The sequence below is a fragment of the Podarcis muralis genome, chromosome 13 (assembly GCF_964188315.1).
Source record: "Podarcis muralis chromosome 13, rPodMur119.hap1.1, whole genome shotgun sequence".
Lineage (NCBI taxonomy): Eukaryota > Metazoa > Chordata > Lepidosauria > Squamata > Lacertidae > Podarcis > Podarcis muralis.
Window position 1 is genome coordinate 8177162 of NC_135667.1, and position 21162 is coordinate 8198323.

At 42.9% G+C, this 21162-nt stretch overlaps 1 protein-coding gene across 1 annotated transcript; it reads right to left on the reverse strand.

Annotated features, from left to right (window-relative positions):
- Nucleotides 1-7016: 7016 nt before the first annotated feature.
- Nucleotides 7017-17143, reverse strand: LOC114583592 (vomeronasal type-2 receptor 26-like). Its single transcript, XM_077917821.1, has 7 exons — nucleotides 17064-17143; nucleotides 16794-16911; nucleotides 14095-14424; nucleotides 12586-13440; nucleotides 11967-12194; nucleotides 10161-10287; nucleotides 7017-7918 (listed from the first exon to the last, which is right to left on the reverse strand). Exons 1-7 carry the CDS (start codon nucleotides 17141-17143, stop codon nucleotides 7017-7019), a joined length of 2640 nt encoding a protein of 879 aa, XP_077773947.1.
- Nucleotides 17144-21162: the final 4019 nt, after the last annotated feature.

Genomic DNA, 21162 nt, shown 5'->3' on the forward strand with positions numbered 1-21162 from the left:
ACTCATGTGGAACAGGAAATGTATCAGTCCCAGGGCACCTCATAGCTTCTTTGCACACAACAGGAGGCAGCAGAAAAAGCAAAGTGAATGACCACAGCATCCTAGTAGACAAGCTTCTCTGCAATCTTGGATGCTCTTTGCCTATCAGTACCTGCAAAATGACTTAAGCAAACTAGATTGAATGATACCTGGTTCTGTCAACAGAGCACAACAAGAGAGATTGGCACACCTTGTTTAAAAATCAAAGCAGTATAAACACATACTTTGGATGCTAGGTGAGATTTCCAACACTCAGATTTCAAGACAGACCAATAATCTGACAAAAATACAAAATGAGAGGACGAAAACTGGGAGCCATGGGTGCCTCTTGATACTACTCCTATTTCCTCATGGTACAGAGGTGCATTAATATAATCCCTTTCATGGATGTTTATTGACAGTTTACTTATGCCTCTGGTGTTCTGACAAGGTGGAGAAATTATAGTGATTTGGATAATTGTACAATGACTTAATAACTTTTGAAAAGTTTTAGTTCCAATGAGGTGTTTTGGTTTGGTGTGTTTTTTTTCATCATGTTAAGTTGTGTGTTTATTCTCAGATCTTCCTACGTGCTGCCTCTGCCCCTTGGTGGCACAAAAAGTAGCAATTAGCTTGAAGTCTTCCATGGTAACTGAACACCAGTAGGAAAGTCAAAGTGAATCCATTTAGTTTTGTCACTCAAAGCAGAAAATCTTGAAATAAAAGTAAAACTCCAGTTTTGTCACATGACTGGGCAGTTCTTATCTATCTACAGAATAAATCTGTGGCAAAAACAGATGTGTCATCAAGGAGAGGAAAAGTATACTCTTCTGACAAAAACCATGAAATAAAGAGGCGTGACACAAGTGAAGTAAGGGTGAAACACAGGTCTGTTTTTGGTTAAATTGTGCAAATTTTCTTCAGTGTGTTTTTCCTCAAACTCAGCTGCTGTAAACCATTCTGCCAAGCCACACACTGCCACCTAGAAGGGGTTGGATTTAACTACTTCCATTAAGCCAGAACTTGCCAATCAGAAGGTCGGTGGTTCGAATCCCTGTGACGGGGTGAGCTGCTGTTGCTCGGTCCCTGCTCCTGCCAACCAAGCAGTTCAAAAGCATGTCAAAGTGCACGTAGATAAATAGGTACCACTCCAGCAAGAAGGTAAACGGCATTTCCATGCGCTGCTCTGGTTCACCAGAAGCAGCTTAGCCATGCTGGCCACATGAGCTGGAAGCTGTATGCCAGCTCCCTCGGCCAATAAAGCAAGATGAGCGCCGCAACCCCAGAGTCAGCCACGACTGGACCTAATGGTCAGGGGTCCCTTTACCTTTAATGCGAGAAGGAGGCCTCGTTGACCCACCCTTCCTTTGTCTCAATGGGTGACCAAGATGCAGATTCCCACCAGACAGAAACTCCAGAACCAAGCTTGGGGGTGCCATGTCAATCCACCCCTCAGGTCATTTATAGCCCATCTATACTACTCTAATCATTCCCAAGGTCATTTCTGCAACAAGGTAATAGCAACTGTGGTCCAATTTCTGCCAAACCGATCAGTTCCTGTAGAGTTTGGAACTTAACTGGTTAAGTTGTTCCCATGATGCCTCAGCATTCTGACGTCAGCTTTAGAAGCTGGGAGGAGTTTCTGTTCTCTTCCTCTCTGGTCTTTGAGGGAGAAGGATGCAGTTTTTATCATGGCTGCGGTGAGCCCAGGAGTTCCCTGGGGAATGTCGGAATAAAGGACTGAAATGGACAAACCTGGACTCTGTGTGTGTTTGTCTGGAAGCAAGTGAAGCTACGTGACAGTTTTTCACCGCTGTGTTCAACTCTGCTAGAGCGTGACTGGACGACGGAGCTGAGTGGCGCAGCTGACGGAAGCGCGCCGGACCCGGCTGCCATAAAGAGCTAATTGGGGATCGTAAATCAATTAGCGGGGTCACGTCAAAGCAATAAATCAATTGCACAGGTTATGGGCACTTAATTACCGCTCGTAAAACTGTCACTGGAGCTGCCGGAATGCGTTTGAAGTTGCGGTTCAGAGCAACGGAGCTGCGGCAGGAGATGCTGAGATTTTTGCCTGTTGCTAAGAGGCAAAAGGAGTAGCTGCGGAGCTAAGAGAGCAGCTGACTGAAAGACACAATGTGGCTGCCTGTGTTGCTGAGTGCTGGGACCAGCTGGAGCTCTGGAGCTGGGAGCTGGAAGCAGCAGGAAATCGTCTCTCCGGACGGGTTGCTGGATAAGCTGTGAGTAAGCTTGGGGCCCCTTGGGAGAACGGAAGGCAATGGCAGGCAGCCAGGTCTTGGAGGACATTCCGTTTAAAAGCTCACTCTAAGAAGTTGAGCAAGGGCGTAAAGTCAGCAAGGGCTGCCTGGGGATGTGCTGTGAAGCTTCAGCAGGAGGCCAGAGCCCTGGAGAAGGAATGAGCAGCCTAGAGATGGCTGGTGGAGCCCCTGTTCCTGATGCTTTAGCCGCAAGGAGCGCTGGTGAGCAAGTGGGGGGGGGGGCGAAGAGATCCAAAGACTTTTCCACTGTACGTGCTGGAATGAAGTGGCGGTTCAGAGTGGGCGGAGCTGGCAAGGAGTGCTTTTCCGGAAGAAGGAGAAGGAGGCCAGCTGGGAGGAGCCCCGGGCAGTGTTTTTCCACTGGAGTTCGTCGTTGCCACGTGTGTAATGCAACGGGACATTTGCGTCGCTGTTGCCCCCACCGGAGCAGACAGGCAAGGCAGGATGTTGCCAAGGTCAACCAGCTGGGTTTCCATGGGAATCAGTCTCGGAGAGGAGGCCAGCGTGGGAACGCAAGGGAAGGACATGGCTCAGACGCTGGGGAGGGTTGTTTTCTTATCACTGCTTCTATGGCAACTGTGAAGAACAACTCCAGCCAGGACACGGTGACACACTGGGTGTTGGATACTACTGTTGGTCAGCACCTGCTAAGCGAGCCTGCTGGCAAAATGCGGAACTGCAGGGCTGTTTCAACTGGAACAACTGTTATGTTAGCAGACGGAACGAAAAAATCAGTCTGTGCTGTGGCTAACATGTTTTTTTTCTCCTTTACAGGAGGAGCTAGAGGTCTACGTTGTGCCGGGACTGAATTGTTGTTTGTTATCTGTATCAGCTCTAATGAAGCAGGGATACAATGTTTGCTTTGAAAATGACACCTGTTCCATTTTCAGAGGGGGGAAACAACTGGTCAATATGAAGAGCAAAGACAATCTCTTTGTTCTGGAGTCACCTCTGGAGGGTGGTGGGAGTGCCGGAAAAGCACAGGCGCAGTGTGCTAAGGTTCCCAGTCATGATTCATGCAGTTTGGAAGATGTGCAAAAGTTGCACAGGTGCACAAAAGGGTGTAAACTCCGGAAATGTGGGAGGTCCCTAGGGTGCAGGGCATGCAAAGGTGCAAAGGTACATGTTTTTCCCGGGTTTGGGAGGGTAGCCAAAGAGCCCTTTGAGCTTGTTCACACAGATCTGTCAGGACCCATGAGGTGTGAGAGTCTGGGTGGGGCCAGGTTTGTGCTGACGCTGACAGATGACCACAGCCAGGTTGGCTGGTGTTTCTCTCTCAAATCACAGGGGGAGGCGGCGCAACTGATCAAGGATTGGGTTGCGGAGGTGGAACTAAGGTTTTCCACCAGGGTGCAAGGGTTCAAGAGCGACCGAGGGTCACAGTTTACTGGGTCTGCTCTGGAGGAGTTTTTCAAGGAAAAGGGAATACGTCACCAGGTGACGGGTGCAAAGTCTTCTCAAGGGAGAAGGGAGGCAGAGGCTGAGCCCGGTGATGGGAATCAGGTCCAGGATCAGGGTTCAGAACCCGGTGATGGGGACCAAGTCCAGGGTCAGGGTTCAGGGCAGGTTTGGGCATCTCCAAGGGTTGTGAAAGGAGTGTCCAGGTGTGAGGCTTCATCTCCGGTTAGCGTAATGGAGAAAGCTCACAGATGGGTTGTCAAGTCAGAGGGGGAAGAGTCTGACGGAGAAGACACAACTGCTGGCCCAAATGGGTCAGTAGGGTATCAGGTCACAGGTGCGTGGAAAAGTGTCGCACAGTGTGATTCTGGGAGTGTTGAAGGGGTTCAACAGGTGCCTGGGAAAGATGCCGGGAAGGGGCACAAGGCAAAGGGAAAGGTGTTGAACTCAAAAAGGTCTTGTCAGAATGGTTCGGCAAGAGGGGGTGTAGAGTTTGGAACTTAACTGGTTAAGTTGTTCCCATGATGCCTCAGCATTCTGACGTCAGCTTTAGAAGCTGGGAGGAGTTTCTGTTCTCTTCCTCTCTGGTCTTTGAGGGAGAAGGATGCAGTTTTTATCATGGCTGCGGTGAGCCCAGGAGTTCCCTGGGGAATGTCAGAATAAAGGACTGAAATGGACAAACCTGGACTCTGTGTGTGTCTGGAAGCAAGTGAAGCTACGTGACAGTTTTTCACCGCTGTGTTCAACTCTGCTAGAGCGTGACTGGTCGACGGAGCTGAGTGGCGCAGCTGACGGAAGCGCGCCGGACCCGGCTGCCATAAAGAGCTAATTGGGGATCGTAAATCAATTAGCGGGGTCACGTCAAACCAATAAATCAATTGCACAGTTCCCACAGCCAATCCAGAAGGACTGAATAAATATCTTCCAAACAAATGTGATTGCTCCTCCATCCAGGTGAAACAAGTTCACAAGCTCAAACCTGATTGGGGGTGACAGATTTCCAGGGTCCCCTGTGCAAATACATCACATGCCACTGCCTTAGTGCTTTTTGTGAGGCCCAAGCTCCCCTCCAATAGCCTTGCTGCAACCAAGATGACCAGGTGATACACACTTCAAGGTGGCTGTAAGAAAACCAAACATCTTTTTAAATGGCCAACTCTAAACCAACAGCCTTCTGTGTACACAGGTCATTCTCAGCCAGAAGAATGACCTGCAGATCACGCAGCCAGAAGCATTGAATGTGCTTGTAAAGCATTGATCTACACTCACACCACTACAACCCACTCAAAAACCCAGGAAACATGCCCCCAAGAAACATGTGCCCAACATGGAAGGCATAGCTGTTGAGACTACAGCGTTAACCTTGTGTGTCATTCTGCCCAGTGCACTTTACTGAGCCCAATGACACACACCTGTTTGCGGTCTGAAAGCAAACAAACAAAAAAGCAAGCAAACAAACAAGCTAGAATTACTGGCAGTAGGGCACCCCCAGACAGTGGCGGCATGGCTCTAAAATGCACATGAACTATATTTAAGGATTTTATTTGGAGCCGGACTTTGTCAGAATGTTGAGATTATTGATCAAACAGAGCTCCCACTGAATTGCAATTAAAGCTATGGTTCTTTGATCTACGGTAGCCCTGGCAGAACATCAGGTCATTAAATAAGTATTGGATGAGAAAGGAGGCCTGCCTGGAGCTATAGTGGAGTGCCAGACCTCTGCTCAGACAAACATGGCTCAGTGACACAGCGAAAAGAATGTTTGAGAGCAGGAGACAGAGCGAGAATGTGGAAGAATAGATGTCTATTAAGATTGGATTACATCAGGAAAAATGAAGAAACAAATGGAGAATCAATATCTCACACAGGAAATTTATTAGAAATGAATTCCTCTTGCAGAAATAAAGTTAATAAATACGTAACTATGAATGAAAGTCAAGAAACCAGTGCCTACTAAACAAAGGATAAAGATCGGAACTGTCATATATGGATTAATCAAGTTTATGAAAGCAGGAAGAAATAAGAATTCTATATCCTGAAATTCAGTACACGTATAGGTATAAGTCCACACACAGGTATAAGACTTTTGAATAATTGGCTTTGTTTTCTTTTAATTGGATTATAATTTGGCATTGTGATATTGTGTCCTTTATTGAATTTGTATGAAAAATAGAAATAAAAATTATACAAAAAGAAAAAAGAACAGCGGTGCCAACTCCTTGGGGCTGAGACCTCTACAGCTCCCCACTGAATTTCTGAAGGGATGGGGCTCAGCCCCCTCAATCTTGAGGGAGTTGAGGAGGCCTGGTGGTAAGTTGCCTGAGGCTGTGTGGCATCTCCTAACACTGAGTGTCCAAGCGGGATGTCACCCTGGGCTGTGTGGCATCTCTTGATGCTGTGCAGCCTGACAGGATGTTGCCCTGGGCCACACAATGTTGGAGAGGCCATGTGGAGTAGTGTGGCCTGGTGGGCGAATGTCGTATAAGGAGGAGGCGCAAAGAGGTGTGTTTTCAGCTTTCTTGATTCCCTGTAGATGCAACTGTTCCAATAGGTCTGCACTAAAATTGTTATAGAATTTCTGGTCAATGGAGGCAGCTTGTCTCTGGATAAGCTTTGAGTTACCAAACCCATATTTGTTGAGCTTTTGTTTACCAAACGTTTAACTTGATTACCATTATTTGCAGCCTAGTTCCCTGATATTTCAAACAATGAAAGTTCTGGATCCTCAGGACCTCACTGGAAAGGTCAAGCCTTGTAACAACTGAGCCAGGAGTAAACAGGCTTCTATGGCTCTTCCCATGTTTTAAGCCTACTTTTAAGCCTATCAGCCTACTTTGCATCAGTAAAAGAGAATCCTCTCATGCCAATTATCTTTTGAAACTCAAATTTGGAGTAGAATATTTTGCTGAGATCAAAAGTATGTACCACATAAAATTAAATACAAAAAGGGCAGCAGGGAACTCAAGGAAATGATTTCCATTTACTGTGCGACACAATTCACTTGACGAAGGCACCAGAAGTTATTTCTATTTTTCTAAAAAACAGAACAAAAAAAAACCCTTGCCAGGTGTCTGCTTTCTATGAACCTGCTTTGTACTTCTACCTTCCAAAGTATCCTACAGCTCTGTTTCATCCTTTAGTCTAATGATTTTTTTCTAATATCACCTATATAATACCGTTGTGAATTTGCTTCACATTCCATGGAACACTGCATAATTTCTGGGTGCCTGCCAAGATACAGGTTTTTGGCAAGTACTATTTACACCCATAACTTTCATATATTTAAATTTTACCAGAATGAGGTAAAACTAAAACTATTAATTAATTATTTCTTCTTATAAGTTGCTCCCTGTTGTTCAGTTCGGGCTTCAGAATAATGATGTAGCATTTAGGGGCAAAGACGCAACACAGTAACCCACCACCAGAGGCCAAGATGGAGAAGATCTCCACAGCCACCATGCCCTTTCCACTTGTGCTCAGGTAGGCTGGAATAAAAGACAGCCAAACACTGCAAAAGAGCAGCATGCTGAAGGTAATGAACTTGGCTTCATTAAAACTGTCAGGTAACTTGCGGGCTGCAAATGCGGCAACAAAGCTGGCAATGGCCAACAGACCCATGTAGCCCAGGATACAATAAAACATGGTGACTGAGCCTTCATTACATTGCACAATGATTTCTTCTGCTAAAGAGTTCATGTCCAAATCAGGGAATGGGGAACATGTCATCAACCACACAGTACAGATAGTTGATTGAATAAGAGAACAGGAAATTACAACTGAGAAGGCCAGTCTTTTCCCTACCCACTTCCTCATCCTGGACCCGGGCTTGGTGGCCATGAAAGCTAGAACTACAGTGATAGTTTTGGCCAGCACACAAGAAACAGCCATTGAGAAGGTGATGCCAAAAGTTGGTTGCCGGAGGAGGCAGGTGGCTGTGCTAGGTTCACCCAGAAATAACAGTGAAGAAAGGAAGCAGAGCAGGAGAGAGACAAGGAGAGAGTAGGTGAGGTCCCGGTTGTTGGCTTTGACTATGGGAGTGTCTCCGTACTTAATGAATGTTCCTAGCACCAAAGCTGTGATAAAGAAGAAAGAAAGGGCAACTGATGCTAAACTGATCCCTAAAGGTTCTTCGTAAGAAAGGAAGGTAATCGTTTTCTCAATGCAGGCAGTTTTGTTCTTGGTTGGATACTGAGCTTTTGGGCATCTGGCGCAATTAGTCATATCTGAAAAATAAACAAGGTCAAATTTCAATACTGATTGAACAGTACATCGCCTTCCATATTACTTCTTCACTGACATGAAATTAAACCTATTGGATCCTTGTTCTTTAGTTTTTGATCTCATTTATTTTTTGGCTTCTTATAATCATGTGTGTGCCAAATTGTATTCTTTTTTGGATAAGCTTCTGACCATGGAGGCATAGTAGAGCCACCAGAGTTTGTAGCCATTGATAGCCTTCTCCTCCCTATGTTTGTCTAAAATTCTTTTAAAGCCTTCCATGTCGATGACTATCTTGGCCTCTTCTGGGTGGAAATTTCATAGTTTAATCATATACTGCATGAAGAAGATAATTTTCCTCTGTTTGTTCTGAATCATCCAACACCCAATTTCATTAGATGCTCCTGTGCTCTCGTTATGAGAGGGGTATACCCCCCTTTATCTGATTTCTCAATGCTTTGCATAATTTTATGCATTGTCATCATCTTGCTCTACCTCTCTTTTAAATCAGAACCAGTGAAGGTGGTGAAGGTCCTGTGTGAGTGCCTGGAGGCAGTTGGAGGATGGATGGCGGCTAACAGATTAATGAATGTTGAATCCTGACAAGACAGAAGTACTGTTTTTGAGGGACAGGGGTACAGGTGGGTGTGGGGGACTCCCTGGTTCTGAATGGGGTAACTGTGCCCCTGAAGGACCAGTTGCACAGCTTGGGAGTCATTTTGGACTCACAGCTGTCCATGGAGGCACAGGTTAATTCTGTGTGCAGGACAGCTGTCTACCAGCTTCACCTGGACACAGGCTGAGACTCTACTTGCCTGTGGACTGTCTTGCCAAAGTGGTGCATGCTCTAGTTATCCCCCGCTTAGACTACTGCAATACGCTCTATGTAGGGCTACCATAGAAGGTGACCCAGAAACTGCAATTAATCCAGAATGCGGCTGCTAGACTGGTGACTGGAAGTGGCTGCCAGGACCACATAACACTGGTCCTGAGAGATCTGCATTGGCTCCCAGTATGTTTCTGAGCACAATTCAAAGTGTTGGTGCTGACCTTTAAAGCCCTAAATGGCCTCGGTCTTGTATACCTGAAGGAGCGTCTCCACCCCCATCGTTCGGCCCAGACACTGAGATCCAGCGCCGAGGGCCTTCTGGCGGTTCCCTCATTGTGAGAAGTGAGGTTACAGGGAACCAGACAGAGGGCCTTCTCAGTAGTGGCACCTGCCCTGTGGAACGCCCTCCCTTCAGATGTGAAGGAAATAAGCAGCTATCTTCTCTTTAAAAGACATCTGAAGGCGCCACGGGAGATGGCCGACAATGCCATCTCTCCAGCTCCCACGAGGTAATTTAGAGGCTGAGATGGGAGTAATCAGCCTCCCAAATTCTTCCCGGTGTAAGGGAAGATGCAGTCTCATCCGCGGATGGCCAATAAACCACCCCCAAGTTCGTAAAGAAGGAGGGGGTGGGGGCACTGGATGGAAAGCCCCCGAGGGAGTTCGGATCTCCTGGACGCTGTCCCCGCGAGTGCACCAAGTTCCATTTCTTAAGATAAAAATTGGATTTAGGTTTTTGGACATGCTTCAAGCAAAGAGGGGGAAATTAATCTACCAATTAAGCCTGCCACTGAGGGGCCAAGAGTAACTGAGAGGAAGAAAGAATAACGTCTAAGCCGGTACGTTGGAATGGAATGGAAAGGGGGGGGGGCGTAAAGCTTTTTTTTTACTACGATTTATTACAATACCTGACAACCCCCCCCCGAATAACCGTTTACATTACTTATAGCAAGCTGTTACATTACTTGTAGCAAGTTATATAAACTGTGTGAAAATCACAAAACTATATACCTAAAGCTTTTTTTAAAAAAAATGCTTGGAAGAAGATAAAAAACTCTCCAAATATTGATATTAAAAAGAAGCAGGATCTCTTTAGCCACCGGATAAAATTTAATAAAAATTATTATTATTTTTTTTAAAAAAAGACATCTGAAGGCAGCCCTGTTTAGGGAAGTTTTTAATATTTGATGCTGTATTGTTTTTAACACTTGATTGGAAGCTGCCCAGAGTGGCTGGGGAGACTCAGCCAGATGGGTGGGGTATAAATATTATTATTATTATTATTATTATTATTATTATTATTATTATTATTATTGCCCCTTACCCACTTTTTGATCTGTAATAACCCCCTCAAATGCTACTGTCTATTCTTGCCAGTGTCCTCATAGGATGAAAAATATGATTTCTACATAACTTACCATCCTGGTTTGAAATTTCCCCTTCTGAACATGGAGCACAACCATAGCAGCAAAACTTTCCCCCTTCTTTCTTTTTCTTCTGATTCCCAGGGTGGCAGTGGTCATTACACAGAGAAAGGGGAATCACCTATCCATAGCAGGAAAGCAGTTTCAGGAAATAGGAGAAGCTGATTTTTTATTAGACTTCAATTAATGAATTTCACCACTCAGCACAGTTTATACATTATATATATATATATATATATATATATATATATATATATATATGTGTGTGTGTGTGTGTGTGTGTGTGTGTGTGTGTGTGTGTGTGTATATATATATATATATATATATATATATATATATATATGAGAATTGTCTTATATAAGGCAATCCCATTATTTGGGATCCCCTCCAAACCTATGACAAAATTTGTAATTATTTCGCTGCACAAACCCTAAATTTTGCCATACCCTCAAAACTGTATGGCTGATATGCTCAGCACAGTGCTCTAATTGTTACCTCAAATGCAATATTGTCCAATTCACTCCACCCTGTGCTATAGTTTTGTAATAGTCTTGCAGTGTTTATAGCGTAACTCATGCAGTTTGAAGAACCAGGGTGGGGGGAAGAGTAACTGATACATCAATCTTGGTTCCTATTTAACACCACTCAAAATTCAGAACTTTCAGATGCACTTCAAAACTGTCAAAGTTTTGCAAACATGGATTGGGGGTAACCTATGCCAGAGTTTTGCAATTGTATTACAGCATTTCGTACGTCAAACTTCACAATTTGACTTATGAAATGCTGTAATACAGTCATACCTCAGGTTACAGATGCGTCAGGTTGCATTTTTTCAGGTTACGGACCGACAAAACCGGATGTACCAGAACAGGTTACTTCCAGGTTTCGGCGGTCACACATGCACAGAAGCACTAAATCACACTTTGCGCATGTGCAGAAGCACAAAATCGCAACCTGCACATGCGCAGTCTCGCAGACGCGGGTTGCGAATGCTGCAGGTTGTGAATATGCATCCCACAAGGATCGCATTCGTAACCCTAGCGTCCACTGTACAATTGCAAAACTTTGGCATAGGTTAGGAGGGGATCCCGGTTTGAATCCCCGCGGCGGGGTGCGCTCCCGTCGTTCGGTCCCAGCGCCTGCCAACCTAGCAGTTCGAAAGCACCCCCGGGTGCAAGTAGATAAATAGGGACCGCTTACTAGCAGGAAGGTAAATGGCGTTTCTGTGTGCGGCTCTGGCTCGCCAGAGCAGCGATGTCACGCTGGCCACATGACCCGGAAGTGTCTCCGGACAGCGCTGGCCCCCAGCCTCTTGAGTGAGATGGGCGCACAACCCTAGAGTCTGGCAAGACTGGCCCGTACGGGCAGGGGTACCTTTACCTTTAGGAGGGGATCCCAATTTTTTTTCATCGTTCACACAGCTGCCTTATTGCCAAGCCTGACTTTTGGTCCAAAAATTTCACCAGTATTTCCTTTCTAACCCTGCCTGGAGATGCAAGGGACCCTTTCCCAGCAGCACATGTGTTGTTACTAAGAAATTGATAAAGAGGTTGACAAATGGGGGAATTTCAAGTAATTTCATGTGGATATTCCAAAGCTTTGCTCTACCTATATATCTACCAACTGGTTTGTCATGGATCTTAGGCACAAACCCCAAAAATATTTTTCTTGGTCTCATAGTAAAAAAAAACCTCAAAAATTTTGGGGTCTTCCTAAAAAAAACCTAAAAAAAAACCTGAACAACTGTTGAAATATGGCAAACCTTAACAGTGGGGTCAGAAGGATTCCTAGAATGCAGACCTGATTAAAACCTCTGTGCCACACAATCATATCTTCATGAATGATGAATGCTTCTCCTTCAAGAGCATCAGGATCAACTCTTCCAACTTTCATTCGAAAGAAGGACTTGTTTGGGAATGTAATCAAGTTCATGATGTCAAATCCACCTCTCAGTTCCCTTTTGTCATTAAAGGACATTGTTTCCCCTTCTGAGTTGTTAAATAAAATGCCTTGCAGAAAATAATGGAGCTGATTCAAAGAGAAAAAGGAAAATAAGAAATATATATATATATATATATATATATATATATATATATATATATATATATATATATAGTGAAGGACAAATATAGAGAAATAAACTATTTCAATCCAGTGGATAGAAAAGTTATAACATGGCAATAGAAGGCTAAAATTCTGTACATGCTAAATATATAGGAAAAGAGGCGCTAACAAAATGTTATCACTTTAAAAATATTGCATTTCATATAAACATACAAATACATACATTTCATATAAACATACAAATATTGCATTTCATATAAACATACAGAAAAGTTACAAAACTATATCACTCTAAAAATGTCCTATATCACTCTATATCACTCTAAAAAATAATATTTTGCTTGCAGCGTGTTACCTGCCAAGGTTGCAGATCTTGAAGTTCAAACCTTTTACCTCCCATCATTGCTCTGTGCTTTGATCTGTATGAATAAATAGCATGCAAAGCATGAGCCACAACAAAGACAGCATTGTGGATACTGTAGCTGTGGCCAGTCATGCCCATTTCAAACACATGTCCAGGAAGACACTCTAACTTCTCCTCCCCTGTACATGTTTCATTAAGTTGCAGGTGGAGTTCTGGAAATGTACAGTCAAATGCTTGCTCCCAGAATTCCTTGAGAAAACCATCTGCTGGGTTCCAGTAAGGTTTTATGATATGAAGAAATTCATTGAACTCGAGAAGCTCATTTGAGTGAATGGTGAAGGAAATGGCACCTTGAAAGAGCTCAAGATCCCAAGACTTTTGAAAATTCAATAATATGAAATCAATCTGTGTTGTCATGATCCACACCTTTCTAAGTGATGTGTTTCCCTTATTTTCAGGATCTCGTATAAACATAAAAGTTGGCAGCCAGTTAATTGTCAATGAATCTCCGTACAGGATAAATGCATTGGCTTTATCATCTCTGACATCCACATAAAAACTTTTGAGTATGTCATAAAGTTCATCCAAATTATCTAAACGAAGTATTTTTGGCAATCTGTTTGTGAATGCTGAACAGATTCCATGCTGGTAAAGCAATGGCTCCATAGTCTGCAAGAATTTTTCTCCTGCATTGTCGTCCATAACAAAGAGTCCAACCCATGTCCATCCAAATTGAAGGAGCAAACTGATAATTGCCATATACTGATAAGCTTCATTGGGAACCATGTGGTAAAAGTAGAAGTGATCTACATCACTCTCCTCTTGGGGAAATGAACCATATGCCAACTAAAAGGAAAAGTACAGACATTATAAAGGTAACTCATTTTGAGGATATGGCTGTTAAACTGAATGATTCTTCTAGTTGTGATGGTATTTTTTCAATTTCAGGGTATTTTATTTATGTCTTGTTAGGCATGTCCCTGTGTTTCATTTATAAGGTGCAATTTTAATCTGGAATTACTCTGTCTGTGGAGATTTAAGATTTGGAAGGAGCCGCACTCTTTGGATGAATCCCAGATATATCTTTGCCATGTCTGAAATGCTGGCAAAATTCAACCAATGCACCAGCAGATTCCTCCTCTAGTTCAACTGTTGGGAATCATGAATAAGATGTATATGGCATAGGGAAGTATAATAGCTACCCTAGATCCAAAATTTTTGTTCTCATTTGTTGAGAAGACCTGTGCTTTGCATGTTCGAGGTGCTGTGTGTGTGTGTGTCATTAGGCATTGGGGCCGTGAAGTCCTCCAGGCTTTTTGGTGTCTTCAAAGTAGGAAAGTAGTCATGATCTAGGATCTATGTTTCTGATAGACATTCCAACTTGTAATGCTTCAGCATCAGTCGTATTCACCTTCTGAATCTCATAATCACTTTCAGAATGGTTAGAGAAGAGTGTGATTTGTGTGGCAAAAGTTCATGTCCCTACTCATTAAAACCTACCTGTGGAATATTGTAGAGGCTTAGGAGGTCAGCAATATGGAATGAGGTATCAGAGCCAAGTCCTCCAATGATGGCTATGAGGTTTTTCTGGGAATCACATTTGTAGTTGGGAGCAAATCTACGCATTTTAAAGAGCAGGTCCAGAGTGGTACGATAGGTCATCCTTGCATCATAATAGCTGTCATAGATGTGGAAGCCCAGTGTGACATTGGGCAAGAGGTTTGGATTCTCATTTATCACTTTTACCGCAAATGCCAAGGCCAGGATGTGCTGGTAGAATTTTGTTATCATGCTGCAAATGAGGTTAGCATGGAATTTCAGAGGAGAATTCTACAATGCAGGAAGTAGACAAAATGCCATTTCAGTCTCATATTGATACATACTAACTATATTTTGTTATCTTTTATGGTGGTTCTAAAACAATAAATATCAAACCCTTCAGCACAAATAAAATGTTTTACTCATCATGCCATCTCAGTTTCCTCCTCCAAAAAAGACAATTATAATCCCCACCTCTTTCTCTTTGTACTCAAACTGGCAGTGCATCTAGCCCAGGAAAACAACATTTTTTTTAAAAAAAAAATAGTTACAGAGCTGCTATCATAATTATACAAGGCAATTTCTGATGTTCATTTATAGGACTGCACTATAAATTTGCATTAAAAATAGTTATCAAACAAACATGGGAAGTTAAAATGAGACAAGCTGGTCATTCTGTTACGATGAAGGAAACATCAATATTAGTGCTTGCAAGTACAAGTTGCATGTATTTGCTGTGGTCATTTATTATTTATACTTCATGCCAACTACAGCAAAGCTACCAGTATAGCTCATACACTCCTAGATTTCTTTAACTTAGCAAAAAAATAAAAATAAATTTTACCTATCTACAATAACGTTTAAGTGTTTATAGCAGCAGGAACAAGCCACCTCAACTATCCTCCTACTCCTATCCCCTATGGCTTGGGAAAGGAATTAATCTTCCAAACACTTGCTGCTGCTACAGTCAACTTTATAAACTCCCAACACACAGGAAGGTAAAGGTAAAGGTACCCCTGCCCGAAGGCCAGTCATGTCGGACTCTAAGGTTGTGCGCTCATCTCACTCTAGAGGCCGGGAGCCGGCGCCGTCCAAGGACACTTCCGGGTCACATGGCCAGCGTGACGAAGCTGCTCTGGCGAGCCAGCACCAGCGCAGCAAACAGAAACGCCGTTTACCTTCCCGCTATACAGCGGTACCTATTTATCTACTTGCACTTAACAGTGCTTTCGAACTGCTAGGTGGGCAGGAGCTGGGACCGAACAACGGGAGCTCACCCCGCCGCGGGGAATCGAACTGCCGACCATACGATCGGCAAGTCCTAGGCACTGCGGTTTTACCCACAGCGCCACCCGCGTCCCTCAACACACAGCACATATTGTTAAAATAGAAACAGAAGAAAGACTAGATCTGTATACAAACTATATCTGTAAAGCATATTTTTCCTTGCAGAGATGATGTAAACTGTTTTTGACCATACACAAAACAAAACTCTTCCATATAGAAATTATTAAATCTATCCACATCTGCATTGCAGATTTTTTATTTAAAAAGTTAACACACTCTTTTGTAGGTTTTTTTGTTTGTTTTTAAAATACATAGATTTAGACCTGTGTTACGAAGTTTAATAACTCATAGCTTGGTGGATGAGGGGGATGCTGTGGACATGGTGTAACTTGATTTTAGCAAGGCTGGTCAACTGACAAAACCCAAAGAGTACTCATTTAAGCTTCTTTGTCATCCTGAAAAAAAGTAAGAAGTGGGGTTGTAGATTGATGTTCAGTGTCTTGAACAAAGAAATTTAGAGGATGCTCATCAAATTTACAGATGTCACCAAACTGAGAGGTGTAACGTATGCTGCAGAAGACAGAATCAGGATTCAGATTGGAGAACTGGGCGCAAGCTAACAAAATGAATTTCACTTGGGACAAATGTAAGGTTCTGCACTTAGGCAGAAAGAACCAGATGCACAAATATAAGATGGGAAACACCTGGCTCACTAGTAGTAGAAGATGAAGAAAGCTGGGTTTCTATGCTCTGGAGGGTAGGATTCGAACCAATAGATTCAAGTTACAAAAAAAAATAGAGAGAGAGAGATTTTGACTAAACATCACAAATAACTTTCTCCCAGGAAGAGTTTTTTGACAGTGGACTACACTCCCTTGAGGGGGATGTGGAATCTCCTTCATTGGAGGGTTTTAAGCAGTTGTTGGATAGTCATGGATGCATTAGTTGAGATTCCTGCATTGCAGTGGGTTTGACTAGATGACCCTTCTGGTCCCTTCCAACAGTGTAGTTCTTGGATTCTATGTCCTTCCTACTACCTTCTTGTTTTGAGTGAACATCCTAAAATCCTGGGCAACCATCATCTGTTTTATGGGGAAGATTGGCACGTGTGGGGCGGGGGGTGGGGGGGAGATGTCATGACGTCCCGTCGAAATGAACAAGGCAGTACACTACATGTAGTTTGGAAAAGAGACTTATCATATCAAGTGGATGCTGTTTTTGAATCTTCTCTGGGGCGTGTGCAACTTTAGATTTCTCTATTGCACTTATCAGTCAGTGCCAACTGTTCCTTCACTGCTGAGTGAAAATTACAGAGAAAGGCGCATTTCTCACAAAGCAATTCACTCAAACAGTGACTGATTCAAGAAATTTACTCTGGGAAGATTAGACACTCGCAGATCCTGTGTCCCAAGACCAGGTACAGCAGTATCACCTACATGCCCCTCTTGGTGGTCCTTAGCATACCAAGTCTCCATAGCCATCTCCGCATTGCTTTTTAAAAGAGAAAGGAATCTCATAATCACATTTCTTGTCACAGAGAGCAAAACCATCATTTATTGCCTGTAAGCTTAATAGAATGCACAACCAAAAAAATTACTCGGAAGTATCAATCCGAAAAATGCAGGTGGGGGAGATTCTCTTACCATGGAACCTCAAACAGATTCTGTGAAGGTTTTTCCTTGAAGAAAGCTTCATAGAAAATATAATAGATCTGCGAACTCATCCCGCCGATGATGAGGCCACCTGGCTGGTACCACTCATGTGGAATAGGAAATGTGTCAGTCGCAGGGCAATTCATAGTTTCAGCCTTGCACACAACAGGAGGCAGCAGAAAAATCAAAGTGTATAACCACAACATCCTTGTAGTCAAGTTTCACTGAAAATGTACCTACTGAAACAAACTAGCTTGCTGGGCTCTGTCGATACAGCACAAGAGATTTTTGTACACCTTATTTTAGAATCAAAATAGTATATAAACACATGCTTTGGGTGCTAGGTGAGATGTCCAACATTCTGATTTCAAGTCCAACCAATAATATGAAGAAAATAAAAATGGGAGAAAGAAAATTGAAAGTCGTGGCTGCCTCTTGCCACTCTTCCTATCTATTCATGGTACAGAGTTTCGTTTAATACAATCATTTTTATAGCTGTTTATTGGCTGTTTTCTGGTGCCTTCGGAAATGTCTCTGGAGATCTGACCGGGTGAACAAATTATAGTGATTTGGATAATTGTAGTTTTTAAAGTGTTTTGCCCCGAGGGTTTGTGTGGTTTTAGTTTTTGCAATATGTTGAGTTGTGTGTTTATTCTACCTACCTGTTACTCCATCCCTTAGAGGCACAAAAAGTGGCAATTACCGGTAGCTTGAAGTGTTCCATTGTAAGTGAACACCAGCAGGAAAGTCAAATTAAATCCGTTTTGTTTTGTGACTTCAAGCAACAAATCTAATAATGGTCACTGCCCAACTTCGTTTTTTTTAAACCAATTCTATTAAAGTTTTGCAGTATATGACACAATGAAAAGGAAAGAAGAAAGAGAAGAAGTAAGAAAAAGAAAAATTAATATGTATATAGCTTCCATCACCTTTCTATCTTGATCATCGATGGACTTACAAAGGCGTCTCACCAGCTCTCATCTAGTAAAGCTTCCCCCTTTCTCAGCCTCCCACCCTGAGAAAAACTACTCTGGTAAATAATACACAATAGATTTGTGGCAGAATCCAAATGTGTCATCACATGTGGAACCAGGCAGAGGGCCTTCTCGGTAGTGGCGCATGCCCTGTGGAACACCCTCCCACCAGATGTCAAGGTGTGACACAAGTGAAGTCAGAGTGAAACACAGGGCTGCATTTATTTAAATTGTTCAAATTATCTTCACTGTAGTTAGCTGTTAACCACACATGTATGTGGCACACTACCACCTAGAAGGGGTTGGATTTAATGCCACCTATTTCCATCAGCCCCGTGTTTAAGGGGGGAAGGAGGCCTTGTTGACTAGGGTTGCCATATTCCCCAAAGTGAAAAGTGAAAAAGTTGTCAGGAAGTCCAACCCACTGCAATGCAGGATTCTCAATTTAATATTGCCCAGGCAATATTATATTAATCACAGATATTTAATTACCATATTTTTGCTCTATAAGACGCACTTTCCCCCCTCCAAAAATTAAGTGGAAATGTGTGTGCGTCTTATGGAGCGAATGCAGGATTCTTGGCTTCAGCGTTAGCAATGCGAAGCCCCCAAAGCGCAGTGGGAGCGTTCCCCCCTCGCTCCGGAGGCTTCGCGTTGCTTTCGCTGAAGCCTGGAGAGCGAGAGGGGTTGGTGCGCACAGACCTCTCACTCTGGAGGCTTCAGGGATAGCCGCCTGAAGCCTCTGGAGTTCCCGCTGCTCTCCGGAGGCTTTGGGTTGGTTTCGCTGAAGCCAGGAGAGCCAGAGGGATCGGTGTGCACCAATCCCTCTTGCTCTCCTTGCTTCGCTTTGTTGGAGAGGTGCTGCACAGCTTTCCCTCCCTGTGCAGTGCCCCTTCAGCGAAGCAGGAGGAGAAACGGAAGGGGCTCCATTTCTCCTGCCACTTCACTGAAGGGGCACTGCGCAGAGAGGGAGAGAATTTCTTTTTCTTTTTCTCCCCCTCTAAAACAAGGTGTGTCCTATGGTTGGGTGCGTCCTATAGAGCGAAAAATACGGTATATTTATCACAGATATTTATTTAAAATTATCTACTATTCTCGCCAGAAAGTTTTGGTGGTCCTCCCATTTCCCCTCCGCTGCTGCACCAATTGTCTGCATTATATAACTGTCACTTGTAGAAATATTTTACATCTAACTTTGGGTCTCATGATACAATTTGCATGAGAGGGTTCCTGCTTCACAGTTTAATGACCTTTTTAGTTAAATCACCCAAAGCACATTCATGCATCTTAATGTAAGCATTCGATGACAGCTGTAACATATACTTTAATTCTTTCTGGCAACGTAAGTGTGGGGAAAATTAGTGAATCACATGTGATGGATCTATGTAGTATGTTGGTCTCAGAAAGGGAAATAAAGTGCACTGATCCCCCTTCTAACGTTGTAGAGAAGGAAGGGAAAGAAGCAGAAATTAGACACAACCACAGCCATTCCCAACCTTTGTCTCATGACATATTTGTGCCTATTGCTCCCTGGTGAACAAACTCTTCATTGTCATTAAAAGGCCTAACTCCCTTCCAATTGGTCACACAAACAGTCCCCACTCTTCTCCCAGGGCTCAAAAGGGGTTAGTTTAACCTCTGGTTTGCAAATAAAACTGAATTATTATGTCAGAAAATGATGCATGTTTAAAAACTGTGTCACCAACATGAAAAGTTTGGAGAGCTCTGACACAGAGTGAGCTTCGTGACTCCACGGGCATTGGAACCCTAGATTGAATCACAACCATACTTGATTATATATATGTTAGGGCTTTAAACAGTTTTCAACCCCATCAGCCCAATAGCTCAGATCTGGGGGTATCAGGTTGACCCACCCTGGGTCCAACTGGAGACCACCCACACCCCATCTCAGATGTACTCCTGAATACATTTTGCGACATGACTAATCTTTAACCAGGCTTTTAAAATCACTAATTCACATTTCACAATGGGTTTGTCTTTTTCAGATACTTATTATTTATTTTTTGTGACCAGTAACAGGCTACATAAAAAAAGAAAAAGAAAAGAAAAAGAAATTAGCTTTAAAGGGGGGAGAAAGGGGGGGTGACAAGCTGTCACAATTGGCAACAAAGAAATTTGGATATAGCTATGGGATATTCTAAGTTGATAATAAAACATACAAAAATGAAAAAAATGTGTTGTCTGGAATTACAAAGGGTTTTGCGTTCGAAAGAATAACAATTACAAATGTTTATATCAAAAAATAACTTAAATGGTAACCTTGAATGCATTGTGTCCAGATAGTGAAATTTGTGAGAATACAAATATTAAGTACCACAGCTGTATGTGAGTATTTTGCTTTCGACTAAGCTAAATACTCACATGCAGCTGTGGTTCTTAACACTCCTGAGCTGTTTCATTTGTATCCTCACAAATCTCACTATCCAAACACAATGCATTCTCAGGAAATAGTTTGTTAGGTGTCCATTTGCATAAAAAGTCAACAATTTCCATTAATTCCTATGGGAATAATTCTAATGTGTTCTCAACCTCAAAATCTTGATGTCCCAAAGGGTGAAAAACCCAGAAAAACCCTCTGCAGCCTTGTAAAAGGCAATCAAGGTGGAAAATTTGCTTATTTGTTTACAGTACAAAACACAGTTCCAATGGTTTGGATATCTGTGGTGCATATCACAAGCTTTGGGTACAAATTACAGTGGCACCTTGGGTTAAATACGCTTCAGGTTACAGACTCCACTAACGCAGAAATAGTATCTCAGGTTAAGAACTTCGCTTCAGGATGAGAACAGAAATCGTGCAGTAGTGGTGCGGCAGCAGCAGGAGGCCCCATTAGCTAAAGTGGTACTTCAGGTTAAGAACAGTTTCAGGTTAAGAACGGACCTCTGGAACCAATTAAGTACATAACCAGAGGTACCACTGTACTCAAGTAAGTATACGTGAATTTTGTATGAAAAGCATTTGGTTACTGGGACTTGGTATATAAAATAAAATTAAACAAGTGGCAAAAAAGTGATCTCAAGTACTTTTGCTACTAGAATACACACACACACTATCACATATTTAAAATTTACAGAAGTGAGGGGGAAAACAATTAT